At 40.5% G+C, this 21713-nt stretch overlaps 1 protein-coding gene across 2 annotated transcripts in view; it reads right to left on the bottom strand.

The window, feature by feature from the left end:
- Positions 1–1608: 1608 nt before the first annotated feature.
- marchf8 (membrane-associated ring finger (C3HC4) 8) overlaps positions 1609–21713 on the bottom strand; it is a 150176-nt gene continuing 130071 nt past the window's right edge. For both annotated transcript variants that reach the window (XM_080449261.1, XM_080449262.1), the window contains 3 exons: positions 16455–16635; positions 13872–14007; positions 1609–7986 (listed from right to left, as the gene is read on the bottom strand). In XM_080449261.1, coding sequence (XP_080305387.1) covers positions 7634–7986; positions 13872–14007; positions 16455–16635 — 670 coding nt within the window. In that variant the 3' untranslated portion in view covers positions 1609–7633. The remainder of the gene's footprint in view (positions 7987–13871; positions 14008–16454; positions 16636–21713) is intronic.

Here is a 21713-nt window from a genome sequence, read left to right on the forward strand (position 1 = left end):
ATTAAGAGCTGTGAATCTATTTACATGAATATATCCTGCTTAACTGTTTATTATCCTATGTATCTTATTTGTTGCTTCAATTTATTACATGAATTATGAATTATGATGATTTGATTAATTTCCTCATGAAAATCGATTTATTACAATAGGCCTAAGAATTGTATTTGCCATTTATTATTTAGTTTATTGGATATGTTTATTGACTCAAATATTGTATATCTCTGTTTCCCTTTGCTACAGCACACACACATCCACAACAAACTGGCTTCAGTAAATGTATGGATACAGGATAGGTGGGCACTAGGGACATCTGGGCACCATATTTTTGGGAAGACTGGGCACTGGGGAAGAGTGGGCACCAGGAAGTTTGGGCACAGGGAAAACTTTGCACCAGGAAGAGTGGGCACTAGGGAAATGTGGGCACCTGGAAGAGTGGGCACTTTGGGGCGGAGAAGAGTGGGCACTAGGGAAATATGGGCACCAGGAAGACTGGGCACCGAGAAAACTGGGCACTAGAGAAATGTGGGCACCCAGAAGAGTGGGCACTTGGGAAATGTGGGCACCCGGAAGACTGGGCACTAGGAAGAGTGGGCACTAGGTGCACTGAATAATAGGTGAGATTGAATACTTTATTAATATTAACAATGATGCTAGATGCTAAATGTTCCTGGTTTTGGGGCTGAAATAGTAAGAGCATGCTCTCATGTGGAAACTTGTATGTCTTGTGTGTAAAGACAATAATGGCCACCTATTACCTAGTATTGAATAGCTAGCATTCAGTTCAGCCATTTTTTAACCATGACCATTAGGCTACTATTTATCTCAATCTTTTCTATCATTTTATAGTGTACTGTTTAGATATGTTTTCTATTTAGTTGTTGAGCAATTATTTTAGTTTTAGTCAACAGTATCTAGGCTACTAATTCTATTTTTAGTTTTATCTACATTTTTGTAATCATTTTTAGTGTACTTTTTAGCTATGTTTTCTTTTCTTATTTATTTATCAAGCTATGCTTTCTCTATCCTAGCATTTAAAAAATATATATGCATTTATATTGTACTATTTATCTATGCTTTCTCTATCCTAACATTGCTCATTTGACAATTTTTTGGTATCCTTAAACTTTTTTACCATTTTCTCAATTTGTTCCATTTTTTAACAGTACTACTATTTTGGCAAATACACACTTATAATGTACTTTGACCTCGTTGTTGTGTTGTGTTTAGGGGTTTAAAAAAACAGTGGGTTAAATATCACTCACAAACAACAAAGCAGCATGCTATGTAACATTAAAAAACACAAATCCTAATTCAGATGCCCAGTCCTAATTCAGGTGCCCACTGTTCCTGGCGCCCAGTCTTCCTGGTGCCCAGATCTCCCTACTGCCCACTCTTCTCCACCCCTAAGTGCCCACTCTTACAGGTGCCCAGTTTTCCCTAGGGCCCAGAATGTTTTGCTGGCCACCTTTCCTGTTACCAAATATATCACACCATTGTTAAACTCTCCGACTCCTTCTTAATTGGTCAGCCTGCATGACCCGTGGCCATTACCTTGTCAGTCACTTAACCGAACCATACCCAAAGACATTCTTTCTCAAATGATTTAAAAGTTTTCTTCATTTTTATTTGTTTTTTCTTTTAATTCTACATACTTTGTTCAAACATGGGAAATTAAACAAATTGAAACATCAATATTTCTTTTTAAAAACATACAAGTACTTTTACCAAATTCTTTAGTTACTATTCCAAAGTAAATTCACAGACAGACGTGTGGAATGATGATCATAAAACAGGGAAAACAGTCATGTATGTTCAAGTCCTGTCAGTAGTAAAGAACTGTAGTTTTATGCAAATCACACTTTTCCCAGACACCAAAGATGAAAGAATATTATAATTTATAACATAACATATGAATAATTATAGAAGAGAGTCTTCTGACTGAAGTTCAGCTTAGGGGTGCAACCATTAATCAATGTTGACTGCCTACTCCTACACACCTGTCCATTGTAGTAGGTGTGCAAAAAGGACTTTTTTAATAGTGAAAATTGCCAATCTACAAACAGGTGCATTGTGAGCTTATAGATCGGCTATTTTCATAATTGTTGTACCACACCATTGTACGACAAAGGATAAAATGGGGCTTCAGTGGTTAATCAGACTTAGATTTAGTTCCTTAATAATAATAAGACAAATTGTACTTTGAATAATAATATAATAATAATCGTTAAGAAAGTAATAGATAGTTGTAGCCCTAGTTCAGTTAAAAGTATTTCTATGCCCTTGAAATACAAAAAGAGTGTAGAGACCTAGTTGGAATAGCATGGCTACTGTAGACAGTAAGATTTAACATGTCTTGTTGTTAAGTAAAAAAATAACTTATTTTCAACTGAAAAGATGTCAATGCCAACAGTCTCACTTTTCTGTCTATGTATTATCCAAGAGGGAACCATGGGGATTACCGGTATATAAGAATGGACACATAAAACTGGAATGCCAGAAATACTATGGCAATAATAAGGAGGGAATGGCTGTTTTCTGAGAGGGTATAATGCTTGTTTTAAAGTGTCTTTAACCATATGTACAGTCAATTTAAGGAGCCAGCTCCTATGAATAAAACAAAAAAAAAAGTATTCTTAAAAGTTAATCTGAAATCTTCCGTTTCAAGAAAGGTGTGTGGGGACGCTAGGGTTCATCTGGTTAACGTATAAGACCAGATAATCAATTCGTAAAGAGAGATGTAAGAACAGACAGACAAGTGTTGTGCAATAGAATAAGCTTCATCATAAAAGTGCAAATACAACGTAAAGGAAAACAGCTCCTCTAGGGGTTACAGTGACTGGGAAAGAAAAGTGTAAGTTGCATAAGATTACGAGTAAAAGAGGGGTGTTTTTAATAAACAAATTGGTTGTTTTTTTTGTTTCGTTTAAAAAAATAAATACAACACAAAATTAAGAAATAGAATCATTGTACTGTATAACCCAGAGCATGCCCTGGCCAATAATATACACCAGCTGATGACTACAGAATAGAACGACAACAAAAGGGTAATTGCACTTTTTTTTTATCAGTCTAATTGCACAGAGCCTCGTGGGTATTGAAGTTTTCAGTTTCTAGTTTTTTTTTTAATCAAGCCTGATTCTAAAACACACATACAAACTCCCCTGGCTCATATCATTATGACTTAAATTATATTACACTCCAAATCCCAGGTCACCATGGGGGATTTGTACAGAAATACACAATGCAATATTGAGAGACAATATTGATAGTGATGCTATTATTATTATTCACTGCCAACACCGCAGTATAAACTGTCGGGGGTGTATATTAAACCGTTGACAGCACACTGGTATCAAAGACGCATTTAAAAAACAAAAGGTGTTGCTGGAATGACTGTGACGCTCAACATGAGCCCTGGCATCGCTGCGCTCACACATACACAAAAGCACTTACAACAGATCCCCCCCAAAAAACACTTCATCACCCAAGAGAAATCCACAACGAACGGCCACTTTCAGGATGCACCTTTACCTTTTGACCAGCAGATGGCAGATGTTGTCAACTCACCAAAATGTACTCTGCTGCAATGACTTGATGGCTTTCAATAAGACATGCCTGACTTGATGGCTTTCAATAAGACATATCTGTCCATGTTTTAAACTGCTTTTTATCACACAAGGGGTGTTCAGACCAAGCATTAGAACTATAACTATAAACATTCTAACTCAAGTGGATGACAGAGTTCACACCACTATAACGACAACAATGATTAAAGATATAGTTATAGTTGTAGTTATAGGGCTTGGTGTGGACGGTACTTAATACGTTAATTTGATGTATTGTGCAAATCCCACCAACTTGCAAGGCCAAGTGATATAAAAATCCTCTTCAAGTGCTAAAAGAATGCATTGGCCAATAGGTTAACCTTTCAACTTGTGGTTATTCTGCTTCACTTCGATGAATTGAATACACAGGACCCCAATGGAAACAAGCCATAGTGCTTCCTTGGGTTATCCTTTTAGCATCCTTTTGTATGGAACTGTACCTCTGTGCTTTTTTTTGCAAACTGCTAAGTATTCAATCAATCAATCAAACCAAATGGAAGATTACGAACACGGTTTCAAATTAAATTCAAAATGTGGGATTCAATGCTCCATAAGGGCAGATGTGGGGTGAAATGCACCTCAACCATACAGCCGTGAGCAGGGATCACTTACTTTGGACCAATGCCAGTAAGTTATTCAAATGTGGACAGCATCCGTCAACATGTGATCGCTTTAGGGGAAGGAAACGGGACACTTTCAGTGCAACAGACACTTTTGCTCGACTGAAAAATGCATGAAAACGCATGCCTCACAGAGGGCCAACGCAGGGACTTAAAAATGCATGCCTCACGGAGGGGCCAACGCTGCAGGGCTGAGGATCGGGTGTCTTGTCTGTCTCGCACCCGAGACAGACAACACTGTCTGACAGCGTGCTCACACAAGCACACTCACACACCGCCTGCATGCCATGAGGCTTTCCTCACCCAGATCCCAGCAACACTGAACTCACTGCTCACTTTGTCGTTTTTAGGACTACAGAACGTTTCTCTATTGCTGCACCTTATGTATAATATCTGCTGCTATTTTAACTGCCTCATACCGATCTGTTTGTATATATATTTCACTCTGCTCTTAATCAGGAATATTTGAATATCTGACCTAATCTATCTCTGTTCTTCTTCCATTTCCTGAAAACTATATAATGGAGCTTGTAGGAACATAATTTCACCCACTGTTTCACACCTGTAATCCTGTGATGTGACAATAAGGTTGGACTTGAAGTTTGTAGTCCTAAAAAGTAACTCAGGAGTTTTGCAGTGGGTTAACTCACGATACTTTCCTTTGCCGCAGGGTTTTATATTTAAGAAGAAAATAAGCTCTGTAGTTTAACGTAAATGTTTTGTCGTACAACACACATTACACTCATTAACATATCAATTGATAATTATGTGCTTTTTAAAATGTATATTTCCCTGTGGTTCAACAATTGTAAAAAAAAAAAGTGTTTTTTGTGAAGATAAAACGTGTTAATATCATAAGACTTTGCTTGCTACAGAGCTCATTTCCATAATTTAAAACTCCACAAAAGACATCATCCCTGCAAACGAGAGCGCGGGCTCTAAGCCAGTGGTTCTCAAAGTGAGGTCCGGGGACCCCCAGGGGTCCTTGAGGGAGGGGGTTCCCCAGAAAGATAAAGTTAAATTTAAACACTTAAGCCCTATTTAATGTTTTATCTACAAGCTGTGTTGTGAGCTTGTAGATCGGCTATTTTTGCTAAATGTTGACAAATCTTGATACATATCTAAATTGAGTCTAAAAAATGATCAAATTGTGAAGAATCATCAATTTAAATTTAAATCATTCAAAATGATCTCTTCCTGGCTCAAAAATGTTAACTAACAGGGGGCCAAATACATATCACTTTGAGAAGCGCTGCTCTAAGCAGAACGGTGTGGATTTCTTAACGCATAATCCCATGATTACAACCAAACAAATTAACGGATATAAAAAAAAAACCTGCACGTTGGAATATCATACTGTAAGCACTGTGTCATCCGCATAGATAGAAAAAAAAACACCTCCCAAGCATTTCATGTCCAAAAAGGTCCCAATAGGATCTCGTGATGTTGGAGATTATCAAGCAATTTCCTGTGACCGGTAAAAAAAAAAAAGAAGTTTTTTAAAAATGTTTTTTTTTTTACATTCTCAAAGCCTTCAAGAAAAAAATCATGGCGGAGGAAACCAATGTCACGTGGCTGTGATTTATCCATCATCTAAAATGTTGCGGCTCCCGTCGCAACGTACCAATCACAGGTGGCGTTTAGTAACATTGTAATTCCTCCGGTTATTTCAGCAGGACTTTCACGTCGTTCGCGTCTTTCCTCTTCTGGCATCCGAAAGGAGGGGGGGGGGGGAGGAGCACATCAGTGCAGTAACGGAGGGGGCAAAAAGAAGATCCAATCGAAAAAGAGGGGGAAACAAATTAATCCAAGTTTGCTTGAATGCCTGGAACCATTCGTACGCTCTTAGAGTTACAGAGATCCTTGAAATTGAAAAGTTTGAGAACCAATGATCATCAGGGCTTGGTGGGAACAAAAACAAAGAAAGGAGGGGTGAAAAGTGCTTGGATGCATTATCAGAACTGGGCCTGGGTCAGGACGGTACCATAACCCACGGTGTGGTACTTTAGGGAGGTAAAACGCCGACCAAAAGAAAACATCCCGGACCCGCAGTAGTAAGAGGACGGACAGATGGCAGTAGCTGGAATGTCCCAGAGATCCGACGTTCGTACGTTCCAGTGTGACGCTACATGCCGTTCCCATGACGACTCTTAACAAACAAACTCACAAACAAACAAACGAAGCGACGTACGCAAAAACGAAGCACGCAACAGAAACACTAAGACCTCGGGATGGAACCAAAGAAATTGGGAGTCCTCTTTCAGTCAGTGCTGCTCTCCCAGAGGTGTGTGCGTGTGCGTGTGCGTGTGCGTGTGCGTGTGTGTGTGTGTGTGTGTGTGTGTTTATAAAAGGGTATGCTCCAGGTCTCTCCAGACAATTTGTCTGTGGAAAGCAGAACCACCAACAGGAGAGTTCTGAACGTCAGTCTGTCTGGATTCAACCAACCAACCCACGTGGATGCGTTTCATCACAACTGATGTTCACTGTTGTTAAAGGTGGTGGAGGTTATATTCCTAGGTTAAAATAAAACGTTTAAAAAAGGTTAAATATCTATACTACTATTCAGATAGTAATCATTGCAACAGAGTGTTTGTTCAGTATCAGACCGCGTCCGCGTGTAGAGACCGGATGTCGGGCCGTTCACTCTCCTTCAGCCCTCCTCTTCCGTCTTTGTTTTCATTCCTACTAACAACAAACTCTACATGTTGTAACGGGAGATGCCGACAGATTCTGCTTCGGAGCTCTGAATTTGTCTTGAGAGATTACTTCACGTCCAATGTACTTATCCTGAATCTGGCATGAAAATTGTATCATATCTTCTACCTGGTGGAACACTGACATCCTTGACAACGTCCTTGATTCTTCATATTCCGACATCAAAATGTATTTTCCATTTACTAAAGAGCTGGAGAGATGGAGAGACTCCTGTTACTGAACAAACACCCTGTAGCAATGATTTCTATCTGAATATAGAGCTATTTAAACCCATTAAAACCTGGAAAGCATCCGTGTCATTTTTGATTCTAGCGTTGGCTATTCAAAAATAGCAGATATACAAGCTCACAGCGCGTCACTTTGTGCTGCGCTGCGAGCTTGTATATCTGCTACTTTTGAACATTTTTGAAAAATCTTGAAAGTGTGAGAAGTAGGCTACTGATTTAGAAGGCATTTGTAGATAGAATCGGCCCCAGGTCTTAATGGCTTAACACTTATTTTAACAAGACGATATCACTTACAGCACCGTCAATGGTGTATGCATGGCTGCGTGTGTGTTTGTGTGACTGCGCGCGTGTTTGTGTGGCTGCGCGCATGTGTGTGTGTGCGTGTGTGTGTATGTGTGTGAGTGAGTGTATGTGCGTGAGTGTGTGTGTGTGTGTGTGTGTGTGAGATGCGTGTGGGACGGACGGGTCAGACATGGAGAACGTCCATGTTGTAGTCCTCAGTCTCTGTGTACTGGGAGGAGTTTGTGTCGGACTGCGTAGGCGCGCCCAGGCCCCCCAGGCCTCCCGGACCCCCCAGGCCCCCCAGGCCCAAGTCCTCCTTGTTGTCCAGACAAGGCTCGCTGAGCGGCGGCTTCTCCAGCGCCAGCTTTTTACAGGTGGTCTCGGGCCGGTTCTGGACGTAGATGACCCGGTTGTAGGCCTTCAGCCGCCGCCACAGCTGGATGTAGACCTTGCACTGGACGTACATGAACACCAGGCCGCCCGTGAAGCCGATCGCCACCACCACCAGCTTGGTCCAGAACGGCCACTCCAGGATGCCTGGAGGTCACACACACACACACACACACACACACACACACACACACACACACACATGCAGACACACACACACACGCAGACGCACGCACACGCACACACACACACACACACACGCACGCACATGCACGCACACACACACACACGCACAGAGAAAAACAGAAAGGGACGGGGTACACATGCACATGTTAAAGCACATTTATTTTCACAGAATACATAATATCGTCGCTGTCGGGGCAAGAAACCTCTTATCTACTTGATCACACTACAGCGTCACACGAAAGTAACAAAAAGTAGCAGCTGCTGTAGCAGCTGCTACTTTTGCTATTTTTAAATTTGAATCATGAAAAGTTACAGTTTTGGTTTCCACCCGAACAGAGACGATATGACATAAATGTATGTGGTTTTACTGTGTGTGTGTGTGTGTGTGTGTGTGTGTGTGTGTGTGTGTGTGTGTGTGTGTGTGTGTGTGTGTGTGTGTGTGTGTGTGTGTGTCTGGGGGGGTGCGTGCACACATTCAGGTACAGGGGAATCAACAGGGTGAAACAGAGGGAAGTACAAAAAAAACACAAGCACAACAAGTCGGAAAAAGCAAACTGCAGACTGCTTCAAAATGAACAGGTTTCATTCTACATATTGAACTTAAACTATAGGATGGATTAAAGGGGGGGGGGGGGAGTAGTACACACAATACCGTATGGACTGTACAACATTACAATATATCGTTGCTGTCGGGCAGAAACCGCTTATCTCCATATTCAACTTTTTGTTAGTTTTTTCGTAAATGAATGCCCTACTTCGTCATACTACAGTGTCACACAAAAATATAAAAACTAGCCGATCTACAAGCTCGTAGATCAGCTAGTTTAGCTATTTTTGAATTCCGAAAAGTAACCGGTTTTGGACATAGGAATGAGTTTATGTCGATACTCTTTGAACAATGCACAGTGAGACATCGCATAAATTGAAAAGGTATAGGCAGAAGCTTGTAGCTTGCCTATCCTTTTTACATTTTGTTACTTTTTAACAAGAAAGAAGAATTGTGAAGAACATAAGCAAATATAACAAAACAAAAACATGATTCCAAAATGTACATGAGTAGAACCCTAATCTGTCAATCCGACATTCCATCAATTAACAAGTTTGGTCAATAAATAAATCCATCAATCACTCAATTCGGTATTTGTCTAGAATAGCCTGCAAGTAAAAAAAAAAAAAAGGCATTCAATTCATGTTTAACAATCTCAGGCAAGCCAATCCACAGCTTCACACCACGGACAGAAGTACACTTTTCAAAGTAATACGAGCGCTTGGTTGTTTTAAATTTAAATATGAGGTTTCCACCCGACAGCAACAATATTCAATGTATATTCATTGATTTCTATGCAGCATCTCAGGATTACGCCTCGTCTCCAGTAACTATACTGTATATAGATAAGTGTGATTCAGGACTAAGGTTTCATTTCTACGAAAACATAACTAAAACACAGGCCCTTAACGCTCGCTAAGAGGTCCCAGAAAATAGGTGTAATAGTTGTAAAACTCACAATGAAACACAAAAGCTGAAAGGGGTCTGAAGCTATAAATGTCTAAAAGTCTATCCTATCTATGTGGTTGTTCACTCAGTTTGAGAGAGGAACAGAACAGAAATGTACTAAACCACATCCTAGAATAACTGTCTTTTTTAATGTACTTTTAACTGTTATTCATTTAAAACACTTTCAGCACCTTTCAAGCATTTTTTTCAATAAAAAAAACCCTTTGAAAGGATCTACAAATCTGTGCCACTGAATAATGTCACTGTGCTTAAAAGAAGAGAACGCATATATGCTTCTATTGATGTTAGTGCTGGCTGCCATAAAAAATATAAATACGTTAGCAGAAAGGCTACAAGGTCCAAAGACATTAGTGTCCCACTATATAGAATAGATATTTGGCAAGGTGAGGCTAATGAGAATATGTCTAGGGACCTAAATCCTCTTCATCATTACACACACACACACACACACACACACCCCCACACACACACACACACACACACACACACACACACACACACACACACACACACACACACACACACACACACACACACACACACACACACACACACACACACACACACACACACACACACACACACACACACACACACACACACACAATAATCTACTGTAATTCACTGCAATATTTCAATCTTTTGATATATTTTCGTATAGGCCATGCATAAGACCCAGTGTTTCGGACCTTTCTCTGCACTATATTCTACTACGAAGAAAAAAAAAAGAAATACCCCAAAGTGCCTTATTTAAATTGGCATTTAATTTAAAACACTTTTGTGTGCACCCCAGTTTTTAAGCTGCTTGATTCAATATTTAGATATTTGATTTTCATTTTGTCAGACACACCCTGTAGTGTACCTATATAAACCCAATGTAACTTCACACTCCTCTATTGACCTTCTAATGCATCAGTCATTTTTCGATTTTTTACATTTGAAAAAACAAATACAAATAAAATAAATGAATACATAAATAATACTATTAATACTAATAATACACAAATACTAATACTAATAATAATACTAATAATAATACTAATAATAATAATAACAACAATAAAAATAATAATAATAAAAATAACATTTATTTATATACACATACAATACACTTACTGTATGTGTCTGATCAAATGAATAACCAAATATCTAAATATTGAATCAAGCATCTTAAAAACTGTCTGAAAATGAACCCAGAAGTGTTTTAAAGAGAAATATCCCTTGAAATATGATGATTTAAAGCAGTGGTTCTCAAAGTTGGGTCCAGGGACCCTCAGGGTTCCTTGAGGGGGTTCCAAATGAACCCTTACAGGTCTGTAACTCTGAGAGTGTACAAGTGAAACCAAATGGACCCGTGCCAAATTGTACTTGTACACTCTCAGAGTTATGGGAGGTCCTTGAAATTAAACGTTTTGAGGACTTGTGGAGAGGAGAAGGGGAATGGTAGAGAGGCTGGAACAAGACTAGATTCACCTGACAAGAGAACACACACACACACACACACACACACACACACACACACACACACACACACACACACACACACACACACACACACACACACACACACACACACACACACACACACACACACACACACACACACACACACACACACACACACACACACACACACACACACACACAGCAAAATAAAAGGGTTGCAAAAGGGTTAAACTTTTACCTGGGATTCTTCCGGCTGCATGTATAAAGACAGTGTTCGTATCATGTATTATGTTATAAAAAGGCACAGTACACATGTACCAGTTTTGTACGGTGTGGCTAAATTCAACATGCAATGATGATACTTCCCCCTGTTTCAAAACTTATCATGACTCAACACCAACTCACACCAGAAACATTGACGATGCAATAAATTAGTAGAGAGCCAGCCTGGGGGAAGCAGAAGGTCCCAGGTTCGATTCCCAGCCACGGCAAAGTGTCGAGGTGTCCCTGAGCAAGACACTTGACCCCTAGCTTACCCCGTAGAGCCCACTACTCCTGTTACTTAGGATGGGTTACATGCAGATACCTCATTTCACTGTAGATACACATCTACAGTGACAAATACCACAAAGGAGTGTGGACCAAATGTATTATTATACATTTTGACATGTCCGAGGTTATGAGTGACAGCCTGTCACCCGGTGTCACCGTTTGAGGTGAAGAAACGGACTGTTTAGAAGTAAGGGCATTTTGAAAAGCAGCTGCAGATGTCACATTAATGAATAATGAGCAACTACCTGACCTGTCTATTGGCTAAAATCAATATGTTGTTTACAAACAAGCTGCGACAGACCAGCAACAGGTTTTCTGCACTTGTTAATTTATCACATTTTGATTCAAGTCTTTTGTCCTTTAAATAAAATTCCATTTCGTCGTCATATTTTAGTCATCTAAAATGTTTTACTTTTAGTCTAGTTTTAGTTGACTAAAACAATTATTTTGGCAGGCCGTGGTGGTATTGTAATGCTTGATTTATACAAAAATAGACAATCTAATATTGTTGTAAGCTTGTAGATCAGAACGCGACACCCACACACAACCAAGCATAAATAGACTTGTCTTAGTTGTATTGGATCTCTTTTCCACTAGTCCCTCCCTAACATTTTAGTCTAGTTTTTATTTGTTGACAAAATTGTCAATATATTTAGTCATAGCGTAGGCCTAGATGTTATTTTGCTCTTATTTCGTTTTCGTCAGTGAGAAAAGGTAGTCGACGGACAATTTTCGTCATAGTTTTAGTCGACAAAATGAACACTGCTCTACTCTGTGCCTGTCAGCCGCCCTGTCTGGACAGAGCCACTGACAGCTCCTGGAGAGATGCAGGAGCGATCGGCGCTGCCCGCTGTTCCCAACAATTCTGAAAATAGATTGTTTTTATGATGATGTTTGATTGTCAATCCGTCAAAAATGTGCTATGTCCATACAGCACAGCAGTTTTTTTTTGTCAATTTGAAGTGGTGTTTAGTGTGTGAGTGGTTTGCACCCAACGAGAGCCGTCTATCGAGCTCTGTGCCAGCAGGGCAGACTCGCGGGCCAGACTGGCTCACTGCAAAGTTGAGGTTTTCTCCGTTTTGACGCCACACATTTTGCTGTCGAGCGTTCCGACGCCGCTGTGGAAAAAAAGTGTAGAGGCACTCGTTTCTGTAAAATGTGCAACCTCGCACACGTCCTTCCCTTCGAATTGGAATCTAAGGCGCGTTCTTAATCCATTGCAAAGCGATACGAAAACCAAACGCCATCTGTGTGATTGGTAGTGGCGGGGGTACAAACAGGTTTCCAAGAAGAAATCTACAGCATCTCCATGGCGACTGGACACCGATGTCTCCCTTGGGATAGTGAACATGTGTGAGTCACCATGTTTGGATGAGCAGACAGCCTGTCCTTCCATCTGCACAGCACCAAGAAACTACTGTGTTGTTGTTCCATCTGCACTGCATCGCAGGAGAGACAAGAAACTAGGCCTACTGTAATGCCAGAATGGAACTGGATGGAAGTGCTGAATGCTACAATAACTGTTATGTGGGAGAAAAATATAACGTTTTAGGGAAAAAACAAAAAAAGCTTCTTCGTGTGTTCTTTCTCGCTCTCACGTGCAGAATAATCAAGTGTGTCTAACTTTAACCACTGTCAATCTGTGTCATTAAAGGTGAAAATTTTCAGCAGATATTTACAGTATGTAGGGCTTAAGTGGTTAATTTCACCCACAACGCAATTTTGGTAAAAACCTCCTTCAGTATCTGTGTTCATCTAGGTTTGTTGGCCTTAACCCATACAGCTCAGTGACCAGTCAAATCTACAATTAGTTTAACTCAATTTTTACACAATAAAATGTTTGTTTCATTTTTTTTTCTTTGACAAAATTTAGAGCAACCAATCATTTTTGATCACTTTTTTCTCCCAATGTATTCGTTATGCCAAATAATTCCTCCCACTTTTTTGCCATTGTTGTACCCTTTGGTGTGTGCAACAGGATGCTGTATAAGTTCAGACATCAGTCTGTAATGTCTATCAGTCTGTAACAGGCCCGAAATCCGTGGCAACTTTTAACCACTAAAGCCCTATATACTTTGTTGACTGGAGTCCTCCAGGGGTCTATAATAGGTCCCCTCCTTTTTCCCATTTTTGCTGAATATTTGCCCCAGAATAGAGACATGTGGTGTGCATTATTACAGTGGATGAGCACACATCACACAACCATCACAGCACTCTAGTTTGTGTGCTCTATTGTATATGTGCGCACAGTACAGTACAGTGCAGAAAAGTAGTCGTGTATTTGCGTGTTTCGTGTCAACGTGCACGCCCCTGCGGTCCTGCGGCGCTGTACCTTGCTTGATCTCCTCGGCCGTCCTGTCGATGAGCACGTAGAGCGACCACACCACGCAGGTGATGGCGATGACGTGAAACGTCACCGAACACACGATCTTCCTCCTCTCACTGGCTGTCATCTGTAGCTTCTCCCACTGTGAGGGGGAGAGAGAGAGAGAGATAGAGAGAGAGAGAGAGAGAGAGAGAGAGAGAGAGAGAGTGTGAATGTAAGGCACCGTTTCTCATCGTCAGGTCTGGGGACAACCAGGACCTGGCAAAAAGAGTTAAATTAAAAGAGTGGAAAAAGTACTCAAATGTTTTACTTAAGTAAAAGTATCAATAATGCAATGTAGAAGTACTCTGTTACAAGTAAAAGTCCGGAATTCAAAATTTACCTGAGTAAAAGTACAAAAGTATTGGTATGAAAATATACTTAAAGTATCAAAAGTAAAAGTACTAAAATGTTTGAAAATAGCAGATCTACAAGCTCACAACGCGTCGCGATGCGCTGTGATCGGCTATTTTCAAATAGCCTAGGTATAAAATAGGGCTAAAGTGGTTAATGTATGTTTTATGATGTAATATTTGATATCTGCAAAGTAACTTGTAAAGTTTTCAAATAATTGCAGTGGAGTAAAAGTACAATATTTGCCTCTGAGATGTGGTGGAGTAGAAGTAAAAGTATTGAAAAATGGGAAATACTCCAGTAAATAAAGAAATCCTCAAAAGTGTACTTAAATACAGTACTTGAGTAAATGTACTTAGTTACTTTACACCACTGTTAACACTGACACAATATGCAGTCACATCTGTAATTAAAGTGTTCTATATGCTGACAGCTTTACATAGCGAACAGGATAAGGAAAGCAACCATCCATTTTCTCAAATTCTTACTATACTTGTGGGGACTTTTTGGCCCTCACACAAGTATTAGTAATACAAGCACAGGCACAAACAACAGCCGCCACCACTATCAGAGATTAAGTCGGTAGTTTACCGGTGGTGAAACCCATCTGGCTTTGTTGGCTGCTTTCAGAAACAGTTTAACATGAGCACTGTGCCTAAATATTTGATGCTGGGAGCACACAGTGGCTGTGATCCGTGGCCAGCGCTACACACTGGACTGGAGTGTGCGTGTGCGTGCGTGCATGCTCCGTGGCCAGCGCTACACACTCAGCTATTCACCCAGAAGAGAACATAAAAAAACAACGCTCACTTTTAACCAATTAAGACCTGAGGCCGATTCTACAAATGTCTTCTAAAACAGTTTTCTGAAAAACTTTGTTGCTATATCAGTGGTGCTCAAAATTTTTCATGTCAAGGACCCCCAAAATGATATGTAATTGACAGGCGACCCCCCATCTCCAAATATCTTTGTTCCAGCTTTACAGAAAAAACAAGCACAAAGTCGCTTATAATAAGCGGACATGACAAAACCGGACTGGAGTCCAAAGGTTGTTCTCACTCTTTAGGCCATGTGTGTGTGTGGCTAACAAAGGCTGGAGGAATGTTAATGAGGGAGTCCCGCTGTGAGCGGAGCACAGAGATCGATAAGGCTCTCTTATCAGAGTCCAGAACATTCACAATGAAGGCCAATGCAGCGTCCGGTCTAAAGCCTCTGAAACCCACTTCAAAGCTCTGAGACAGAACAATGGCATGTTGGCATACTGTCCAACTGTGGGCCAGCACAGCTCTGTGGTGCATGAACACATGTATGCATATGTATGGAGGATGCACTCACGCCAGTGGTGGAAGAAGTACTAAGATATTGTACTTATAAGTAAAAGTAGCAATTTCACAATATAAAAATACTCTCTTACAAGTAAAATGCCTGTGTTCAAAATATCACTTGAGTAAAAGTACAAAAGTATTGGCATCAAAATATACTTAAAGTACCAAAAGTAAAAGTAAAAAATGTTTTAAAATAGCAGATCTACAAGCTCACGATGCGATGTGAGCTTGTAGATCGGCTATTTTCAAAAAGCCAGTGTACTGAAGTGGTTAAGGTATGTTTTATAATATAATCATTTATATCTGCAAAGTAAGGAGCTAAAGTTTTCAAATCATTGTAGTGGAGTAAAAGTACAATATTTGTCTCTGAGATGTAGTGGAGTAGAAGTAAAAATATTGAAAATAGGAAATACTCCAGTAAAGTAAAAATACCTCAAAATTCTTGAGTAAGTGTACTTAGTTACTTTACACCACTGACTCACGCACAAGATTGTACTACTATAATTGTGAAGACACAGAAAAATCTTAGTATGACAATGTAACCTTTTTTGTTTTTACATTTTTAACAATAATCATAAAACCTGAGTTGTGCTTAGTTGTGTGCCAGCGTTGCACACCAAAAATTGTTGATCTACATGAAGATCAATGTGTCGCAGTGCAACACGTGGTGAGCTTGTAGATATGAATCATTTAAGTGTCAGCATATCGCGCACACACACACACACACACACACACACACACACACACACACACACACACACACACACACACACACACACACACACACACACACACACACACACACACACACACACACACACACACACACACACACACACACACACACACAGAGAGAGGGAGTGTGGCTGACCTTGCGCAGTGGCTTGAGCTTGGTCTCCATGATGAACTCGTACTTGCAGAGTTCACAGCATCGCGTGTCGGAGCTTTTGATCCACTGCTGCAGGCAGGACTGGTGCACGAAGCGCAGGGAGCCCGTGCAGTGGCACGGTGTGATGAGAGGACTCTCCTCATCCCCCTCGCAGTGGCAGATCCTAAACACACACACACACACACAGTGATGGAAAAAGTGGAAAAATGTTTTACTTAGGTAAAAGTATCAATACTGCAATGTAGAAGTACTAAGTCACAAGTGAAAGTCTGGAATAAAAAAAAATACTTGAGTAAAAGTACATAAGTATTGGTATCAAAATGTACTTAAAGTACCAAACGTAAAAGTACTGAAATGTTTGAAAATAGCAGATCTACAAGCTCACAACGCGTCGCGATGCAACGCGTTGTGAGCTGGTAGATTTGCTATTTTCAAATAATAAAGGTATAATATAGGGCTAAAGTGGTTAATGTATGTTTTACAATGTAATCATTTATATCTGCAAAGTAACTAAAGTTTTCAAATAATTGTAGTGGATTAAAAGTACAATATTTGCCTCTGAGATGTAGTGGAGTTGGAAGTAAAAGTATTGAAAATTGGAAATACTCCAGTAAAGTAAAAGTGTCTCAAATTACTCAAGTAAAATACTTGAGTAAATGTACTAAGTTACTTTCCACCACTGCACACACAGTTTGTATCAGTGTTGCCAGATTTTGTAAGAGAAACAAGCAACCAAGTCTATGAAAACAAGCCAAAGAAGCGACTGCAGGCCACACGAGCACTTTAAACCTGTATCGGCTATTTGAAAATAGCCGATCTACAAGCTTGCAATTAAAGAAATAATAATCTTGAAATAAAATGTGAAATCTTTCGAAGATTTTTGAAACATTCTAACAACACTAATCTGGTACAGGGCTACCTGGCACAAAACATTTTCAGATGGGCGTTAGGGACAAATACATATTAATTTGGGGGTCCATGACATGAAAATATTTGAGAATCACTGGTTTAAATAATAAAAACATTTGGAAACCGAGCCCAAATAAGCAACTACACTTTAGAAACAAGCCCAAAGAACTGCAACCCGCAACTACCAATATTTGAAAGCAACTTTAAAGAAAAACAAGTTGCTTGTAATAAACGGACATAGCAACACTGACAGGAATTGTGTTAATGCCTGTAAATGCCGTACCCTTTTTTAACCCAAACCAAGGTGTCGCGCATCAGAAATAGCCAATCAGATTCCGTTTGCACACCGACACTGGCACGCAAGTAAGGATGCCTTCACACCTGGATGTTTTAGTGCGATTAAAACTAACCCTGGAACATATTGTCGGAAAGTGCGGTTCGTTTGTGCTCGTGTGGACGCTCATTTAAACTCTGATGCGGACCAAACAAACAAACCCTGGTCCGCCAAAAAACGGAGGTCTCCGTTCGCTTCCAAGTGCATCAGAGTTCGGTTCACTGTAGGTGTGAATACAATCCGAACCAAAAATAGCAAGTGAAACAAAATACACTGATTATAGTAGTGCAGATGTTTTCAATGTATTATTCTATAACGGATGATACCTTCCGACCAAATTATTAACTAATTATGACAATATTAACCAAATAGGAATAATTTTTATTTGCATTTAAATAATTATTTGCAGCTGCCAAATGCATGACTGCTTGTCATGTGAGTAAAAAAAAGTGTAGGAGGGAATTGATTGGCATAACGATTCAATTGGGGACAAAAATACATAGAAAAAAAATAAATAGAAAAAGTGCTCCTCGGTCAGGTAGGTTATTGTGGGCCAGCAATGTTAGAAATTTACTAGAAGAAATCAGGATGGAATATGAAAAATCGGACAGATCCATCTTGATCACATGACTATAGACTAGAGATAATGTGTACCGATAATATCAAAGTAATATCAAGTAATATCAAAAGATTTGTTTAGAAAAAATCAGCCTCCTGGTGGCGCTATAACAGGACAATGTGAAAAGGGTGGAATGTCTTCCTCAGCCTAGTGGGAATGTGCATGCAAAGTTTCACGGCAATCGGACGCTGCGTTTATGATTTGAGGCATTTTGTTCAAAACAAGCCGCTCCTGCAAACGTATAGCTTCAGCGTTGGCTGAAACGTATGGACGGAGGGTCTGTCACAACAGATAATGTTGTCAAAATGTATCAATGCGACGGCGTGTAGGAAGATGAGCTGTTGTAACGTAACCATTCGTCACTGGAGCGCACGGCGGCGCACATTAAACTCCGGCGGGACATTCTGGACAAATGTGCGTTACAAGCAGAACATTCAATTAGTTGTGTGTCACCTCTGAGTACCGGCGGTACAGGCATTTCTCACATAGAGAGGAATCCATTAGATTTTTAATAATGGTCTCTCTCAACCCCCCCAATCCCCCCCGAGCCCCCACCCACCCACTAGATCACATATCAGCCACACTGGCAGGTGGCTGGACAGCAACTATTAGTCACCCACCCTGAGGAGTGTGTGTGTGTGTGTGTGTGTGTGTGTGTGTGTGTGTGTGTGTGTGTGTGTGTGTGTGTGTGTGTGTGTGTGTGTGTGTGTGTGTGTGTGTGTGTGTGTGTGTGTGTGTGTGTGTGTGTGTGTGTGTGTGTGTGTGTGTGTGTGGTAAGTGAACATGAGACAGAGATGGATAGTGAGAGAATATACAGATCGCTGTCGGCTGGTAACCTCATATGTCCAAAAGTTTAACTTTTCAGGACATAGGAAAAAAAGAACAGGTGTTCCAATGGATCCACGGTATGGAAAAGATACAAAGAAATATGGAGATACAAGGTTTCTGCCTGACAGCAATGATCTGCACTTTCTTTGTCCTGCCTTCTAGTCTCTCTCTCTGTGTGTGTGTGTGTGTGTGTGTGTGTGTGTGTGTGTGTGTGTGTGTGTGTGTGTGTGTGTGTGTGTGTGTGTGTGTGTGTGTGTGTACTGTGTCACAGACTACTCAGACAAAGATAAGACAAACAGCAGGGTGTTTAAAATGGAGATGAAGAAGACGTTCAGAAACATGCACGCTCACGCACACACGCACGCGGCAAGGCAATTGTATTTGTACTATTCAACAACAAGGCAACAATGTGTTTTACACAGAACATCTTTACACTAGAATTTTCAATGCACAATGTCAGGATATTGACCTTGTGGAGGGCAGTCGGCTTGAGGCAAAAGTCCTAAAACTGAATCAACAATGAACCCAAAACCACACACAGACACACACACACACACACACACACACACACACACACACACACACACACACACACACACACACACACACACACACACACACACACACACACACACACACACACACACACACACACACACACACACACACACACACACACACACACACACACACACACAGGAGAAGAAAAGAAAAAACGTTCCAGTGATTTGCCTTGATTCGCTAACCTCCAACTCAAATCACAACTACACGCCTCAAGAGGCTTGAGTTGTGGTCTTGTAGATTGGTTATTTCTTTGTAGCTTTTCTGAACATTTTTGACAATTGCATTACCTATTAAATAGTGATGGCCTAACCAATAAGTCTTAACTGCAAAACACCCTCTGGAAAAGAGAGAACCAGTCAAACGTCCTCACTTTCCTCATCTTCCTATCCTTGTGAGGATGATAGCAGAATGAGGACACAGCATCAGGGTGACATGACACTGTCAACACTCAAATACAAGAAGAAACAAAAACAAGATGCTGGAAGGAAGGAAGAAAGAACAAGAAAACAGGTCTGACAAGAACATATTCCTGATATGAGTGCAGTAAAAAAATATATATATATATATATATAGGTCAGATAATAAAAGAATGCAACGATATGAGGCCGCTTAAAATAGCAGCTAAATAAAATATATAGTAACAGATAATGTACTGCAGTGGTTCTCAAACTTTTTCATGTCAAGAACCCCCAAATTGACACTTATTAGCGCGCGGACCCCCATTTGAAAAGATATGCCAGGGACCCCCATAAGAGAAGATTTTTACGGCTCTAGCAGTGATTCTCAACCATTTTCATTTCAGACCCCGATGTAATGGTATTTCTATCTCTTGGACCCCAGTTTATATAGTAAAATCAATGTTAATTTAACTCTGAGAATGTACAAATGTAACCAAAAGGGCCCCTGGGGGTCCCCGGACCCCACTTTGAGAACCAATGCTGTACAGTACACAAGCTAGATAGAACAGTAAAAGATCTCAAACATACATAGATCTTTGTGCATAATATAGTCTCTTGTGCAGGAGACATGTTTTAGCAGTCATTCAGGCAGTCAATGTAAACATCTTTCCTATAGTGTCTCTCAGCGTGTTCGCTGCTTTCTCTCTTTCCTCCCGCGGTCTTCATGCATTTTATTCAGTTTTTCTCCACAGACAGTTACTCCTCTCTTCCACGTCAAACTCGGACAGTTTCCGCACGTGTGTTTCCTACAGAGGGAACGCCTGCTTCCCCTGCAACTGATAAGTCACATTCTCACCACGGTGATGGAACGGCAGGGTGTTGAGGGTGGCATCTGAGATGTTTTGTTCTGTATTCCCAGACAGGCTCTGGGTTGTTTTATATTTTTTTTGGGGGGGGGGGGGGCGAGACAGAGAGATTCAAACCTGGGCCAGCCGTGAGATCCAGTGATGTGTGAAGGCCAGTTGGAGGTGATATTATTTCTGGTATCAATCACTTCTGACCAGACGAATACCGAGCCGATTACCTAACCATCCCAGACACAATCTGCTCGCGCCGCTACTCGCGACCATGGCCTGTCAAGCGCTACCGCTACCGTATCAAGTGCCATAACGCCAGATTTCTGAACACTCTCCACCTGTCTACCATCAGATTGTTGAACAAGCCCTGAACACTGCCTGCCACCAGGCTGTCCTGACACTTTCCTTTATGCTTCATTACAATTTACAATTACAATTTAGGCATGTAGCAGACGCTCTTATCCAGAGCGACTTACAATAAGCAAGGTATCAAATGCAGAGAGACAGTGTGCATCAGTAAACTAGGATCACAGGAAAACCAAGAACCTACCATCATTCTAAACAATATACTATCAAAATAATAATCTGTAATCTGTACATTGAAACTATAGGATACCAGGTAAACGATGAACCTAGCATCTGGCTAAATGATATGCTATCTAAATTACATGGGGGGCTGATGACGGATAACACAGACAGTAACCTTCTTGATTTGATTTGACACCCACAGAT

The sequence above is a fragment of the Gymnoscopelus braueri genome, assembly GCF_963280865.1.
Source record: "Gymnoscopelus braueri genome assembly, chromosome: 14".
NCBI lineage: Eukaryota > Metazoa > Chordata > Actinopteri > Myctophiformes > Myctophidae > Gymnoscopelus > Gymnoscopelus braueri.